We start from the raw sequence: 17,582 nt of genomic DNA on the forward strand, positions 1-17,582 counted from the left end.
AAAGACACAAAAAACCATCTACAGGGCAAATGAGTGTTCTAGGGTATTTACAAATCAACACATTTGAAGTTGATAAACATGATTGAAGATGTTAAACTAAGGGAAAAAACAAATAATCCTTTTCAAAGATAGCACAGACGAGCAAACTGAGCTTTGTTTTAATAAACCTCTTTTGCTTCCCCAGTGTCTGCCTCAGCCACACTGAACTAGCAACCTCTGGTGGTAAACGCCTTAAAAACACACCTTTCAAAGGCAACAGCCTAGAAGTAAATCTCTGAAAGAAGTGTGTAATGTATTTGTGAAAGTTTAAATCAAAGCACGGCCTCTACGTTTGTTACTCCTTTTCAGTACTATGTGACCTCAGCATGTTTCTTAATGTTAGTATAAATGTATTAATATTTTTAGAGCACCCAACCAAGGGCTCGCCCAACCAGACATACCTTCCACTGATTCATCTGCTCTTGCTGCCTTTGAGAGATCTGCAGAGCTTTTGAAAGCCCTCTCCTTTAGCAAGCAAAGCACTCATTAGAAAACCTCACTTTCTGGGCATCACCTTTGGACACACTGGTTTCTAGCTCAAGTCAAAGTGTTATGAAACAGATTATCAGTACTGCTTTCAGAATCCCTCCTCTGTTCACCAAGGCAGGCTCCCACACTTTATCATCAAAACAGCAGCTCTCTGCCATGTGCCATTACTATTTTGTCCTAAGACTTGGAGCTGGTTTCCTAAATTGATAACCTGGTTTCCAAACTTGACATTCTTTCAGCATACATAGCAAGGATCATCCCAGCATCTGAGGCAACAGTTCTATCCAAATACATGATGTAAAAGATAACATATGAGTTTGTGGCTCAAACTGCTGCTCTTTGGGGTTGGCCAACAGGAAATCATTTCCAGTTCGCTCTCCTGTCCTGTCCAATGCAGACTGAAACATGTTTTTTATCTATGCAACATAGTACAGATGATGCTCCTGCTCAGGAGTTCAGCTGTGATATCACCAAAGCAGCACGACATAACTATTAGCCAGTTTTAGTAAAAGGTAAACTGGCCATAAGGTTGCACTGAGTTCTTTTCCGTTGCCTATTTGAATGAATTCTGTTATTTCCCTGTTGATGCAAATAATTACTGTAAATGGCACTGAGTTGTTTTTTTCAATTAAGGAAATATCACGAGAAGTAACTGATAGTGAGTAATTGCAAATGACGTACTGGTAACTCGTAAATTATACATCTGTGATCTCAGATTTAATAAGCCAGGAAGGTAAGAGAGCAGCGTAATAGCTGGGAGCTCTGAGCCTCACTGTAAGGTGATGGGGCTGATAATTTCATGACTTCTTTTGTTCCTGCTGGTGTGAAATGGGATACTGTGAAGTAATGTCTACCATCTGGTGCAAGTGAGAGAAGCAGAGTAGCATATATCAGTGCTGGATTTCTATGGCAGTATAAATATTTCTGGCAGAGATTAGACAATATTTGTTATCCATCATCCTTCTGTGCTGCAATGTGCAGAATTACCACTGCAGCTATTACTTTATACTGCCCAGAAAGAAAAGCCTTTAATTGCTATTATATCCTCCATACATGAAATCACCACGTGACCTAACACTTTGAGTAGATTTTGAGTAGATCAAACTCATTATATGTTGAAAATTCAAATACACACAGGTGAGTATTTGTTGTAAATTCCCTAATTTCAGACTGAGTCAGGTAGCCCAAAACCTGTATTTCAAACGCTGAGAAACTCTCCTAGAGGTGATGTTGCGGGTTGCTACAATTATTTAGGGATGCAAGATATTTTATTTCCCATATCTGGTCTTCAAAAGATGGCAGGTTTGCCTGTTCTTGCTATTAGTATTAAAGGAAGTTACCAAATAAGAGCATATATTGAACAACTACGTTGTTTTAAACTTAATGCATAGATTGTCAGAGGCAAGATGAGCTTTGTGCTGGACAGGTCTTGCTGGCTGCCAGAAGTGACAGAAAATTTGGGCTTCAAGCATTCTGGCTTCTTTTGGGAAGATTTAAGAGGGAGTGAACACATTATCACAGTATCCAGAAGACCAACAGCTTGCATGCAGAGATAAGAACTCAGAGTGAGATTAAACATTTGTTGGCTAAGATTAATGGGTGCCCCATGCTCCTGCCTAAAGCATGCTTTCCTATTCTTATTCTTATCCTTCCCTATAGAAATAAAGTGTACTTTTATAATCTGTTGAATATGGATTTACAGTTGTTATTCTCTTAGTTGATCCAAGTCAACCCCAAAGGAAATTGTTATATAAAGCAGGTCACGCATACACAATTACCAGCTCCACCAAAATACTAGAAACACAGTAAGACAATTTGAAACACACCACCACTGCCCTGTCTTCAACTGTCTGCCCCATCTGCATTAGGCTGTAATAATGTCCCTGACATCCACAAGAAATTTGCCCCAGTTCCAAAATGTCAGACTGCAAAATATCAAACATTTCAGATCTTCACATGTATGATCAGGAACAGCACCAAGATAAACTACTTTCTTATGCCAACAAACAAGGCAGAGATCCACATTTGGCCACCAAGTTGCAGGGAATCCTATTCCCTCATTAAGGTTAAGCCTCATTGCAATGTATGGCGCTAAGTGACAAAGCACAGCTTCAAAGGCATGACACCACTTCCAAAGTAATTCTAGGTTACTTCCAGATCACAAGAGGCCTCTGAGGACCACAGAAGTCCTCAGAAAATTATCTCAAACTGATTACCACATCATAAGGGGCACTTACCACTGCAGTGCTTTTTCTCCAAACCAATCTCCTTTTCCTAAAGTACGGAGAAAGACTGGATCCTCACTGGGGGAATCTTCACGAGTGACATTCACCTGTTGAAAAGCCAACCCCCCCCAGCATTTAGAAATGTTTTCATTAATGAATGAAGTCTATTTGTTGCTTTAAACAGAGCGATTGGATATGCAAATTCACAAAGCCAAAATCTGAGACTTCAGATGCTACCATTCTGATTTGGAGTCAGTTTAGTTGCACTGCCCTGCACCTTCTCTTGCATGGGTGGTAGAACACAGGGTTTGAGTCATTAGTGAGCACTGAGTACACACTACATTTAACACCTGCAGTGACTCACTGGAGATGAGATGAGAGTAGGGAGAGCGTAACAGATGAGCCAGGAAGATTTGTAGCTGATGAAAAACAAATTTGGACCAACAAAGGCAACTTTAATGTGTAGTTAAGCTCCTTCTCCATGACCTCTGCTGATCCCAAGAAATGAATGCTAAGGGATTACCAGAGTGTAATTTCTGCACAGCTCAATGTGATGACACATCTGAACAGAGATGGTGCCACTGATGAACCTGCATGATATAGTATCAAATTGGTGCCACACCATTGCTGTTAAAGGGAAAATAGTGTACAATGGCACAGCATGACACACACGCAACCCCTTGGTAAAGGAAGGATGCTGAACAAGACAGAGCAGCAGCAGGCAGCAACCAGAAGGGATCAAACTGTTTTCATCAAATGTATTATTTATCAGATTTCTGCACATAGGCTGCTCTGAACAAAAGTTTATTCCTATGCACTCAGGCTTGAGGAAACACACTCTAATAAACAAGAGAAATAGTTCCCCAGACATTTTTGCAGTGTTAAAAGCACCTGAGATGCTGCACCTTCCCAGTTCTGCAGGAAGCTGCTTGCTGATGACAGGCAGACTCCAACAGGGGAACGTGGATGGGTTAAATTAGTAGCCACATGCCCCATACAACTAAATGACAACAGGAGTCAGATCAAGTGCGGGAGGATGGAGCTGAGGGAGAAAAAAGGGAAAAAGGCTTCTGCTATGAGAAAAATGTTGAGCTCAGAAATCTGAAAAATATCACTTGACTGTCACTACAGAAGGTCGAGCATAAAAGGCAGAGAGAGAGCTTTCAAAAGTAGCTTTTGCTGCTGGAACATGATGCTGCTGAATGCAGGACACACATGCGAGATCCCACTTAAGTGAGATGGAGCCAGCCTTTTTTTCTGGCTTACTAAGCCTCCTGGGTCTGCGTTCGGCATAGGTATGAGAGTCATGTCTCTGCCTTAGAAAGTCCCATTCAGCATACATTGATATGTTTATTCTGTGTTTCATTACTACTTATTCCACATTTCACTACCAGTGCACTACTCTCCTATCCTGGGCTGTATCCTTTGCATGGAGAAGTTCTCACATCGCTACGTAGCTCACATGTCCAAATACAGGCATTAAAATTAAACACTCTCCCACTTCTATCCCTCCTCAGTCACCAATATGTCTTTTGCAATTCAGTGAGGTTGGAAGAAAAAACTAGGCTGAATTTAACCATCCCTGTGGGAACTTCTGTCAAGCCATCAAGATCCATCTGAGGCTCTGGGAAGCCCATGTGTGTTGCTTCAAATTCCCTTTTCTGGCCATCAGCTGATACACTATGATAAAACAGCAAAAGCTTGGAAGATAAAGCCAAGGAGCTTCTTTAGGGTGGATTAGAGAGCTCTGGAGCAATGGCCAATGACACAGGGAGCAGCTGCTTTTCTTCTCCATTCTGCTGGTAAGCTGCAAGGATGTGAGGAAGAGTGGACAAACCAGGCAGGTCAACTGCTGGTTTACCCAGCTGGTGTCAACAACAGGGATTTGAGTGTCGCAACCAAGAGACTCTGAGGACTGCTAAGAAGGGATGGAGCCACCAGATCAAGTTGGTCACAAGCATCCAAACCAACAGGCCGGTCTGTGTACCAAGGAGGACTTTTAACACTTGCTGGGAAAGGGAGGTGAATCAGACATGATCTGAGCAGAAAGGATATTTAGTGTTTGTCATAGCTGTCCTTATTTTGGAAAAAGATGAAACCCTACTTAAAAGCGCAAGAAAATACTGTCAAATTTGCACCTCTGTAGCCCATTATTAACTTCACTTCAGTAACTGCTGTGATCTTCTATTCCCTTGAAAAAGACCACATTTTTTTTCTTCTGACAAAGATTAGGCTCCCAGAGATAGAGGGAAAGATGGTGAAAACTACTTTTAATATCTGAGAGATAATAGTAAAACACACGCACTCTTCCTCTCTGGATGACGTGGGCGTGTTTCTGCTGTCTTTAATTATGCAAGGACTATACTAACATCTGCTTTGGTGCAAACATCAAACCCATGAACCAGGAGGCTGGAGTTGGCCCGTTTTCAAGTGTATTTACCCATTTGTGTTTACTTTTCACGTATCACATCTGATCTGCAGTGGGAAATCACTGTGTATTCCCTTAAAAATCTCTCTCCAGCTAAGTGGAAAGAAGCCAAATGTTTTTCAAGTGTAATAGTAGCTGGATCTATAAAATCCCACCAGGATTTTATGTGAAAAGAGGTCAAAAAGCAAATTTTCCCTCTGAGCAGTGGAGCAGCAAAACCTTGACCTTTTTTAGTTCCCCAAAGAGAAAGCCGAGACTGCTTCGGGTTCCTATTATTTAATTTGGAAGAGCTATAAAGTGATAGTCATGGGAATAAACTCTGGAAGTCAGTCTTCCAAGAGGGACAGTTGGCAAAGAAAAGTTGACTCTTGAGGGTATATTGGGAAAAAGGGAAAAAAAGAAGAAGGTTATGGGATAAAGAAGCCCACAGGGACTCCAAGAAGAATAAAGGAACGTCCATCATCAAATAAATAAGCAAAAATGTAAAGAGAGACAAAGCAGGGAGAAATAAAGCAGGCATTCAAGGCCAGGCTGGATGTGGCTCTGGGCAGCCTGGTCTAGTGGTTGGTGACCCTGCACATAGCTGGGGGGCTGAAATGAGATGAACATTGTGGTCCTTTTTAACCCAGGGCGTTCTATGACTCTGTGTTACATGGGGCATGCAGAAAATGAGCTGCTTGGGGTGGCACAGAACTCCCCACAGCAGACAACCCATCCAAAGAGATAAGACAGAGCTTTTTGGTCATTTACCGAGACTTAATAGCTCTTTTCAAACCCCCAAAGTGTTCACGGTGAACACGTGTAAAACAGCATGAGATCTACTTTTTTTCTTTTCCCTTCAGGCCACTCTTCCCCACTGATACAATGCCAAGAACTTTAATTAAATGTCAAGTGTTGCAACATTTGTGCCTTGGGGAAGGGAAAGAAAGCACTGGCTTGGCACTGAATTTTAAGAGCACATCATGACCGTCATGTTTTCCCTAGAAGAGTGTCAACTTACCTTTCCTTTGCTGATTATAAAGAAAGTGTCCCCTCGAGCACCTTGTCGGATAATGTACTCTCCACTTTCATAGTGTGTCTGTAAAAAACAAATTAAAATAAATAATATTTAAAAAAGGAACAAGAACAAACATAATCAGAGACTGTTATTCAGTTGATAATTTAGCAGTTCTGCAAAATAATACTTAGGAAGACATAGCCGTGGACCAATCTTATCTGAGTTTGGCACTGGTTGTGATTTAAGAATTGCCCAATGTCCAGGAATGTAATAATTAAGAAGAAACCATTTGCGGCTTGCACATTTTTCTTATTACTTGTGCTGGTGCCAGCTTTTGCCCAGATGAATTATCTTCACAGCCTAAATCCACTTAGACTAAGTAAACCTGACACACGCATTTTTGACAGAGAATACAGTACATGAATTAAACTGCAATAACTATTTTTACAATACATTTGTTCTCTCTCTCTTTTTTTAAAAATTGATTTTATTGAACAAATAATTTTTGCTGTTTTCCTGTTATTTCATTAGTTTAACTTGTCTTTTTTTGTGTGTGTATGTCTTATCATATGGAAGTGAGTACAAAACCCCAGAGAAGACAGCCAGAGCTTTTAAACCCAAAGTATTTATAAATTGCAGCATGGATTTGAGCTAAGAAAGAGGAATTAGTCAGAATACAAGAATTTAGTTAAAGATTACTTTTTTATCTCAGTGGAATTTTATTGACGACAGGTGTTTATCTCCAATTTCTTGGTGCCACTTAAAGACTGATAAAAGGCTCCAACATGAAAACACATAGAAGGCACATAGTGAAGTATTTGTTGCATCTGATAGAAATGACTCCTTGTTTTACAAGCACATACACCTTTGAGCACCCAAACTGAGGGTCCTTGAAAGGGTCTGATTTTATAAGGTGCAGGGACTGTGGCTTCTTAAGTGGCATCTCATACACACCCCAAAACCTCTATGTATTGCTAAAGGCTGAAAATACTGACCCAGTATTTTCAAAACAGCTTTTGATTTTACTGCACACAACTGATTTAACACAGCAAAACCTTCTTCCCTGTTTCTTGCTCTTCATCACTTCATCAGCACTGAGCAGCTAGTGCAGCTGTGGCTCAAGTCCTGCAGACGCAAACAATTCCCACCTTTGAGTCCTCCCAGCCTTCCCACTCAGGCTTCAAGGGATCCCAACCTGCTTCTGATTATTCAGCACCTCTTGCCTACCTTACCTTCTTCTTTTTCCTAGGCTAACTCACTCAAATCACTGCAAACCCTTCTCTCCACATTGAAGCCATTTTCCCCCAGCGCTTCGTTTAGTTCCCAGTCATGCAGAGCTTTCATTTCACTTGACCTCCTCCTTGGCGCTTCTCCCTTTGGTCCATGTCTTCATCTTTAGGTATTTCAAGCCCATTTCTTTGATGACTAATCCCACTGCGCTTCTTTTTGCTTGAATCAACCTGTCTCCAACAACACTCCCATCCTCTTACATTCTCTTCTTCTCTAATGTAAAGCCACTCATCCATGTGCACTGCCCTTCTAACCAAATTACTTCTGTCCATTTAGACTGAAAGCACTCAGCAGAGTAAGAAAAGTGCAGAAGTGCTCACATACGGCACATGCAAATAAAAATAATCACAAGCCTCTCGCTTTTAGCTGGCCACTTAATGGTAGCCGGGTGTTCTCAGTACATGCAGTACCACTACATACCCTGTACAAAAAGTAGTTTGGCAAGCTTGTTGCATAAATTCATGGCTTAGCTTTCAGCATCACAAGCTCCATCACACCCAGAGAAAAACACTCTGAGAGCAATGTGAGAAAACAAGGAGTTCTGAGAGCCTGACAGTAGTGCGGTGGCATATGCAGAAGAACAGTATTTGAATTAAAATCACAAGGAAGGAGGTCAATAGACATGCCCTTACTAGCCTTAGACTGACTTCATCACTAACTCTGCACTTGCAAAATGCAGTTCAACGGTTGGGCTCCACCAAAGGGCGACCTTCTGATAGAAGTTACAGCCACCAATGGACAACTCCTTCAGCTTCAGCTTCAAAGCTTTGTATAACTGGTTAAAGAATTCCCAATTTGCACTTAAAATAATGAATATTTCCAGTCGCCTTTGCCATCAGCAAATAAGTAGAAATGTGAGCAGTGAAATACCTTGTATTTAGGTTTAGTGCTTCTATTGCTTGATTTTTTTAACTTTCTATCAAGGGACCCTGAAGACAGCCAGGAATTCTGTTGTGAATATTGCATTTTCACAGGCAATACAAAAGCTATTTTTTATTATCTATCTTAGCTGTATTCCACTGAAACCCAGTGTCACAGAAATTCTTGAGTATTCTTCTGAAGACATAGAAGCTCCTCCAGTCCACAACAAAATTGAAGCAAAACACAAAAACTAATTCCTAGCTGGAAGAGTTTGACCAGACCATATCGACCATTCTAACATTTTCCTCTTCTGAGACAGAAAACAGAGCAGAAGGTCCAGAATATATGAGGAAAGGGGAAAGCCCCAGGAGAAATGCAGGCTGCAGAAACGCAGCTGTGCAAGTTGCCAAAGCCCAGATAGCCAGGTGGAAAAGCCAGTAGTTACAAGGTCTTGTGTGTGCAGGGGGAAAAGTGGTTACAAGGCAAATCACTGAGGCTTGGCATCAAAGTCTGAGAGTCAGTGCTCAGGAAAATTACGGCGATAAAGCTGAGAAATTACTGCTGGGAGGCAGTACCAGCAAGCCATAGACATGTGCTTTAGAAGCTCTGGCAAATGGGGATAAAGGCTTGCTTCTATTAATTACAAAGGCCACAACATCTAGAGAGTTTGTCGTGCTAACAAGACTGTTGTTTTACCAGGTAACACCAGGCCTCTGAGGCACTCCTCAGCTGGGCACAAGTTGCTTTATCACCCCTTGAATGAGGGGTCCTAAGCACCTGAGCAAATCCTTCAAAAAGTCCCCAGACACCGCTGATTCTGATGGAAAACATCGGTGGCAGAGGGAGAACTACTGCACTAGGTGAAGGGATCTACCTCAGCCTTTTAACACTTCATTTCCCTATAAACTCAGATCAACTAGGGGGGGGACCACATTCTCCTTCCCAGTGAAGAGATGCCCATGGGAAAGAGACTGCTCTGCAGAATGCTAACAACGTAAGCATTCTCCCAGTAAGGAGAAGAGCAATGGACGCAGGACTTAGAACTTTCCAAGGTTCCCCAGTCTTTGCAATGAAGCAGAACTCTTAGCTCAAAGCCACTCGATTGTATGAATATGTCAGAAGAGAAAAAACAAAGTTAAGGAAAGAAGTAGCTGCAATTAGTTCTCTCAGGGAATGAACAGGTCCTAAAACAGAATGTTTTAATAGGAAAGAAGCTCTCTCTATATATATATAGGCAAGAGAAAGTCACATATACACGACATTAACTCGAATTCCTATTAAATTTACTTCATGCATGCCAAGGCAGAACTGACAGGAGCAAGGTGAACTGAAAAATAAAATTAGAGAGCCAGCCCAATTAGCATGTCAAAGTCACCAGGGCATTTCTCGAGTGCCCTACGCCAGCCCAATGTCACGCAGCACTGCCAGCACTTCAGAGCAGCCCACTTTCTGACCTCTCAACCCTTAAGACTCTGACTTTTTCTATTTCTCCTGCAGATTCTGAACAACAACTTGTTAAATCTGGAATCCTTGCTAGGATAACTGCCAGCTTCTGGTTGCTTGTATAGGATTGAGCAAGAGGCTCCATGATTGGGTACATGACTCACACTACCCCTTTAAATTAACAATACCTGAGAATTTATCAAACACCTGTGATTAACCCAAGGTATGTTTGTAAGTCATTCAGAAGCTAAACTGATAGCTGTTTCTTCCTAATCTAATTGGTTTCTTACAGATAACAGCACACTAAGCAACATCTGTAAGAAAAAGACATGCATAATCATTGATTTTCCACTGTATCTTCATTTCCTCACAGATTTATTTTCCTCAAAGTTCAACACTGTTTCATAGTGAACATTGTTTCTTGCACTGTCCCTTGAGCTCTCCACTGCCATCAGTGTTACCATCATCTCCAGCTACTTCAAGGTTCAGTTCTTACAGCAAAGCCCTAAGCACATCTAGGATACTATATTTGTAACACTGGAATGCAATCACAAAAACATGAAAGCTATTTGGTGATACAGTGAATATTCAATGTACATGGAACATATTGAAATCTAGGTATCAAACAGTCAGAACTTCATACAGACTGCTACGGTCATTTCAAACAGCCATTGCCCCATAGAAAAGAGATAAAATGGAAATAAATGTTCTTTAAAAAACTAAGGTTGTTAAAAAACTAAACATGAGTAGTTTCTATGCAACAACTCTACTTATCAGAGACAGATCTTAATCCAATTCATGTAGTACTCTGTCTAAATGGCCTTCACGTACAGTTAGATTAAAATCAACCTCAGCATACAGAGAAGCCTGAATCTTTCATGAGGCATCTTTTGCAATCTAATGTCTTAGTTTCAGTCAGGACAGAATTCTTCAGAGTGACTGGTATGATGCTGTGTGTGGTTCTAGCAGAAGAACAGTGCTGATAACACACTGATGTTTGTAGCTGTTGCTAAGTGGTGCTGTACAGAGCCAAGGCCATGCACAGCAAAGGGCCCAGGGAGCTGGAACAGAATGAGGATGGATGACTTAAAGTGTCCAAAGGGATATTCCATACTGTATGACATCAGGCAGAAGGAGTTTGGGAGTTCATCATCTCTTCCGCTGCTCAGGGGCTAACTGGGCATTGGTCATCAGAGCAATTGCTTGTGCGTCACTTTATACACATATACAGTCACAGCTATTTTCCTTATCCTTTTCTCTATCTTATTAAATAGTTTTATCTCAACCCACGGGCTCCACCTTTTTTTTTTTTCCCCCCTCAACTCTCTCTCCTGTCCCCCTTGGAAGAGGGGAGTGAGCCAACAACTGTGCACTGATGAACCACAACACCTAATCTAAAACAAGTCTTCCTCTTTGTGCCTTATCAATACAGGTGCCTCTCTCCTGGAGATAAATACTTAATCTTTGGTCCTATGCAGAGCAGCAGCACTCCAGCCTTGAATGGAGGAACATCCCTGCAACTGAACCTCTCTTGAGAAGTAGTTGGAATTGAGATCAGTCTTAAACACTAACAACATTAGAAGCAGCAAGGTGTTAACCACAACAACAGATTGCACCAAGTTCTGACCATAACTGCTTTTTTGGAGTCACTGTGCTCTTCACACCTGAAACCACAAGTGGAGTCTCCACTGAAAATAAACCCAAGTGGAAGTGCTTGTCTGACCATGTGTAAATCTCAGGCCAGGTGTACTCAGAAATCACCAGTACCAGCCCTCTCCAATAAGTTGTTTGTTCAACTTATTTCCCGCACGAGCTGCTAAGCATCACACACTGCTGCAGTGGGGACACTGTAACTAGAATAAGATGAGAGAGTTTGAAATCTGAATTTCTACACTCCGTCCTTCTCAGGGAGGTTTCAGTCAGAACCCTCTGTTGAGTATAGGAATGACTTGCAGCGTAGAAACTCAAAATACTCAACTCATTTTACTTCCTTCCCAATACTGTACCTCAAAAGCCAGAACATGGAGAAATTGCCAAGCAGGGTACCCAGGTGTGTGCTGGGGATACAGGGCTGCACAGGACCCAGCCTTGTGCCACCACCATGTGTCTGTGCTGCCCACCCTAGCTCCAGAAACCCTTTAAGCAAACCACCACGTTGCACTCAAGTCTTTCTCCACAGCAAGCTAGAGGATGCGACATCCACCTGTGCCTGAAGGCTCTGCTCCACCAACCTCATTTTGTCCATCACCAATTTCAGTTGCTGGCCACCAACAAAAACTAAGGAGTATTGACACAAGCCACGAGGAGAAGCCTCGACATCAGTGACCAACCTAATGGCTAAGCTTCAGAAAACCTCATTTTCCTCCATCTGGATGACTTTGACTTCTGTGTTTACTCTGAGAACATCTGAAAAGGGTAAAAAATGGGTGGAACACTTGGAGTTCTACATAACCCACGTCAGCTGTGGTGTAGAGGGGCCCAAATCCTTTACAAGGTCATGTAAGGGGAACTGAAGCACAAAGGGAGCTTTGAGGCTCAGAGCTTCACCCTGGGCAGCCGAGAGCTCCATTTACCAGTCACAGGTTTACACTGCATAAACCAGGGAGGATAACAGGGGTTTGATGACAGTTCTGAATGCATAATCCATCTCCGTCAAGGTGAATATATACATATATATATTTAAAATACATCTAAGTATGTTATTTTGCTGCCTGTTTAAAAAATATCCACAAAACGTCAGCAAAACTCCCAACATAAGCAGCTTTCAAAATATTATTTACAATCTTATTGTATTAAATGTTTCTTCCAAGTCTAAACTGACAACAGCAACGCTAGCAAAATGAAGTGTTTAGTTGCTAGAAAATGCTGCAAAAACAACTTCAGGAAAATATTAGTCTTCTGCATTGAATTTTGGGGAATCACAAAGCTTTGTTTCTCTGGCTTTACTCATGAAATGCCTAAAAATGTTGCTCCTCAGAATGGTTGAAGGGCAATATCATCATCATACTGCAGCCCTCTGCTTAGCCAGCCTGAGCATCCACATGCAGCTGGGTAGAAATCAGTGTGCTCCTCAGCACGTTTTGCACTGCTTGGGCATTGTGGCCAGTCATGGTTTCCTCTGCTGTTCACAGTTTGTTCCTGATTCATGCTCCACTAGCTCCCTGAGTTGTAATGCACCTAAAGGGACTATTTGCATGTGGATGTTCACATCCACTGTGCTGGAATAACACCAATCACTTCACATGGCTGCTTTATCTGCCCTCTACTGCAGCTGTCTTTGCATTCCCCTGAGAGAGGAGGCAAAAATCTGACAACAATTCATTGCATTTCCCAAAAAAGGCAAACGTTAAGCCCTGCAACATTGTGAGCTGCAATGCAACAGCAAGTAGCAACCAGTATGACAGCAGAAGCCTTCAGCTTAGACTAATAATTGGTGGCTCGCCTCCTCACACCAAGGTATAATGCACGCTTCTGAGAACAACATATTGATTTCTCCAGCTGAAAGGAATATAACATGGAGTACAAGCAGTGGTGCAAGAGGTGTATTCAACAATTACTTTGCTAATGCAAACAAGAACAGCCCACACCAACTCCACTGGGTACGAAATGAAATGAGCAGTCCTACGACACTCCTTGCTGCTTCTGAAATGTAACAACATGATAGATGTTCCTAATTTTACCTTCTTTGGTTAAAAGACCCGCTTTAATTTCCTGTTTGTTTCTTTTGGGGTTTGGTATTACTGCTCCATAAATTTGAATTTCACTGTATTATGCAGAGAGCTACAAAGGAGGGAAATATGCAACACAGCTGAGACTGGTTACTTCATTACTTCCTCTTCTCAAAAACTCCCTTGGTTCCAGAGTCCCACTGAAAGGCAGTGAGCTGGAACCAGCCCTCCTTGAAAGAAGTCATCCATATCTTGCTCTTCCCAGACCCATGGTGCACAGCTAATCAATGCTGTTTCCATTTACACCATGAAAGTTAAAGCTGTCACACCAAGATATCCATCCTCTCCTCATGACAATAAGAAAGGGACCATTTGTAACTTGTGTGTGAGTTATTTTTCAGCACATTAAATAATTGTGCTTCATTGAAGAAATGCCCTACGCAAAGCAATGCTGAGGAAAAAGGGTATAAGGGCCACAACTTCAGCGGTGTCATCTTCTAGTCATATTGAAAACATGTTTTGCTTCCTTCTTTGGTTCCACTAGACTTCAGTGCATGAGGCACAGTTTTCATGGCTTTATAAAAGGCAACAAAATGTACAAAGGACCACATTTTACAAACATCTGCCCAGTATTCTGCATGCAAGGGGGAAGAAACACGCATGGGATATGCATTCCTATTTCTCAGTGTAAATGCAGTGACCCTCTCCTTTCCCTTCCTCCTTACCACCCAAGGCAGAGGAAAGCCTCATTATAGGAAGCAGTGCCTTTCTGTCTCCTCCATGCCTTATAAAAATGATCAATTTCTTGGGCAGAAGATAAGTCCTGCCATTACCATCAAGTTCCTTTCCCTATCTCAAGTAAAGCTGAGCATATTTAAGGACTCTGTGCAAAGCCCTCAGTATTGGCTGAACAGCAGAATCTGGCTTGAACAAATGAAAATTTGTTCAACCTCAAAGATATTTTACGTTGAACCTCAAAGGTATTTTAGCTGCATCTAAGGCTAAAGGATAGGACAGAACATCAACCTGACAGTGGGACAGACTATGACCCTGGATAATGTGGGCTGCCTAAGTCCATTACAGGTTGTAATGAAGAAACAGTTTTGATTCCTAAATATACTCTGCCCTTTTATAGGAGAAAGAGGAAGAAAGAGAATCTCAAAAATACATTATTTAGTTTAGTGCATTATTGCTAAATGAATTCCCTGCCTTAATTTGCTCTAAAAGTAGACACAACACATTAGAAACCACATTTAAACTTTTGTTCCATCCCCACTGTTCCCAAACCATGGTCTGACAGGCAACACTGGAGCCAAATTGGGTTTCCTATGCATGGAGGCAGCCGCCCCATAGCCATTTTTTGTCCACAGTGCTGAGGCCAACATCTGTTTCTGCCTGGAAAACGCACTGAGTTGCAAGCTGTTGTCACCAGCTGGCACAGGAGCCAGCACATCCCGACCCTGAATCTGGCACTGTCCCTGCAGACCCAAGGTCAGTGACTGCTCCGGTACTGGGAGCACAGGGCAACGAGTCAGCAGACGCCCAAGCTTTGTAGAGGGGAAGCCTCCAGGAATGCTTATTTTTGGAGGTGGAGCCATTGAAGACAGACATCTACCCACATGCAGGAGAGCTGATGGTAACAAGGAAAGCCAGCAAGTTAGCTGGTGAAAGTTAACGGTGATGTCAGGCCACAGATTGACTGTCAATGAACCAGGGTAGAAAAACCAATAGTTTGCCTGCTGACCATAATAACGGATTCACGGATAACGAACATGAACTGTGCAGAATTAACTGAGCAGTAAGTAATTAGAAAGAGGATAGCTAGGCAACAGACTGGAATTAATTAATCAGCTACTCTGACTAAAAATCAATGGACAGTTAAATCAAGTAAAATTTAAGTAAAAAAAATAAAATGATGGAGAAAGTCAATTGCATGGGGTCGATGCAGACTCCATGCAGATGGGGGAGGGGGAGGCAGAAATTAAGCTGCCTGCTGGAAATCAGTATTGCTAACATAAGGAAAGAGTATTGCAGATCTATGATGGGCCACGCACACTTCTTTTCACATATAGTTTTTGTAGAACTGCAATCTCTATCTGAACAGCTCACGTCCTGTGATGTTACCAGAATGCATCAAACACAAACCAACTGCTGCATCCCAGGGCGCTTCACTTTAAGGGACTGCCTGCCCTAACTGCTTCCCTGCAAAGAGAGAGCAGCGCACCTCCAATGCACTGATGTGGAAGGGGAGGCACTTTGATTTGCTTTGCAAGTACAGGGATCAAAAGATCTCCCGCACAACAGCGCATCAACCTTGACAGCTTTGCTGGGAGGAAACACAGCCAGCAACCAACTGTTCACATAATGTCACGTCACCACACCATAAAATTTCTGTGAAACTGCAAGCAACTTTTTGTAAGGATATGGGTTTTTAATTAAATTTCATTGAAATGCATGAAAAGTAGCCTCTCTTCTTCCCATCCTTCTTGAATATCTGATTTATTTTGTTTTTCTTAGTGGAAAGCTGCCTATGGAACACTAATTCTCCTTCATAAATCCAAAAAGCCATCCCACAATTATTAAAATGGCAATCAGTTCCTCACAAAAATGAAATGGGAAGTAAACACTGTAAATCTCCATGTATGTTTTATATATTTTCTTCATTTGCAACAAATTTTGTACGCTTATTCAGAGAAGTTATTTGTATTGCCACGAGGATCAAAACCAATTTCCTAATCTATCAAGAGGAATAAAAGAGCACATTAATTGAATATACTCAGCCACTCTTGAAGTAACCTCCAATGAAATATATTTTCTTTTTGTAGTCTGAATCAAAGAAGAGTGCCTACCCTTCCATATGCAAATATACTTCTCCCCAGGAACAGAATTTAATGGCAGAAAAAGCACGGAAAGCACTACATATTTACCAAGGCAGGTAATTCTGCACATTGAGTTCACCAGTTTCTTCCACTTTGGCAGCTTCTGTAGGGTTTTCAGCAGGTGACAATCAGTTCTGACCAAGCACGTAAGCCTTAGAGCATCAAATCAAACAGCACCTACCACAGCTTTTGCTCCCTTCTGTATCTCTGTAGGTTTTGTCTGTTGATAGAAAATATTATCCTTTTACCTCGATTTCTCTCATTAACCATACAAAGGGAACCACAACTTTATCAGCCTGCACACATATAAATCACAGGCTCCACTCTCACCCTGCCAACAATTGCTCTGGCTTACAATGGGTTTTGGAAGAGAATTACATTGGCGTAATGTAATTCATTAAAGCAATGGTGGGTAAACTTTTAGTCCAAATATGCACTGAAACAGAAGAAATGGAAAACTATGACTTTAAATAGCAAAAATGACTTTTGTCAGTAGAGGGAGAACAACATAAATACTTCACAAAGTGATAAAAAGAGTTCAAACCATCTTACTTTGAACTTTGCTACAAAGCTGCTCTACAGAAAACGTTACCAGATCTTTCCACTGCCTACAACTTATTCCAAACTTTTGTCCAAAGGGTAATGAAACATGAAACTAAAATCACATTAATAATTCACAACACAATAAAACTTCAGATTACTAACAGAGAATACAAAGAATTAACCCTACACCAGAACACCTTCATCTATCTCTCATGCAGTGACTAGATGTATTAGTATTTAATTGATGAGATCTACTGTGGGCTTTAAAGCATTTTTGAAGTGTATCTCAATATTAGTCCTGAAAAGAAAAACAGAACAACACTAGGAAATACCATTTCAGTCACAAGACATAGCACTGCTAATGGACAGCTGACTATTTCCTTACCAGACAGGGATGGCACATTGATCCAGAGATTACTTCATGAGTTTTCTAAACTGCAAAGAAAAGTGAATTATATCTTATATCTTTTGTGGAAAATTACAACTTGGATTTAAGGGTGTACAAGCGCGGAACTGACCTTATTTCAACAGACACAAGATTGCTTGTCATGATAGTTGATAAATCTCCCTCCTATACCATCAGGGAAAACCTTCACCTCCAGTAAAAGATCACTCACAAAAGTGCATGCCAGCAACACCAGGCACATTATTCACACTTCCCAGCCCTGAACAACAAACTGAAACCAGAAGGGATGGGAATAGGAGAGTGCATCTGTTCCA

General features: G+C 41.5%; 1 protein-coding gene across 4 annotated transcripts in view; it reads right to left on the reverse strand.

Moving 5' to 3' along the window:
• PRKG1 (protein kinase cGMP-dependent 1) overlaps window positions 1-17,582 on the reverse strand; it is a 316,142-nt gene that overhangs the window by 89,887 nt on the left and 208,673 nt on the right. For all 4 annotated transcript variants that reach the window (XM_015866196.2, XM_015866197.2, XM_015866199.2 and 1 more), the window contains 2 exons: window positions 6,182-6,259; window positions 2,766-2,860 (listed from right to left, as the gene is read on the reverse strand). In XM_015866196.2, the coding sequence (XP_015721682.1) occupies window positions 2,766-2,860; window positions 6,182-6,259 (173 nt within the window). The remainder of the gene's footprint in view (window positions 1-2,765; window positions 2,861-6,181; window positions 6,260-17,582) is intronic.

This window comes from Coturnix japonica, chromosome 6, assembly GCF_001577835.2.
Source record: "Coturnix japonica isolate 7356 chromosome 6, Coturnix japonica 2.1, whole genome shotgun sequence".
Taxonomy (NCBI): domain Eukaryota; kingdom Metazoa; phylum Chordata; class Aves; order Galliformes; family Phasianidae; genus Coturnix; species Coturnix japonica.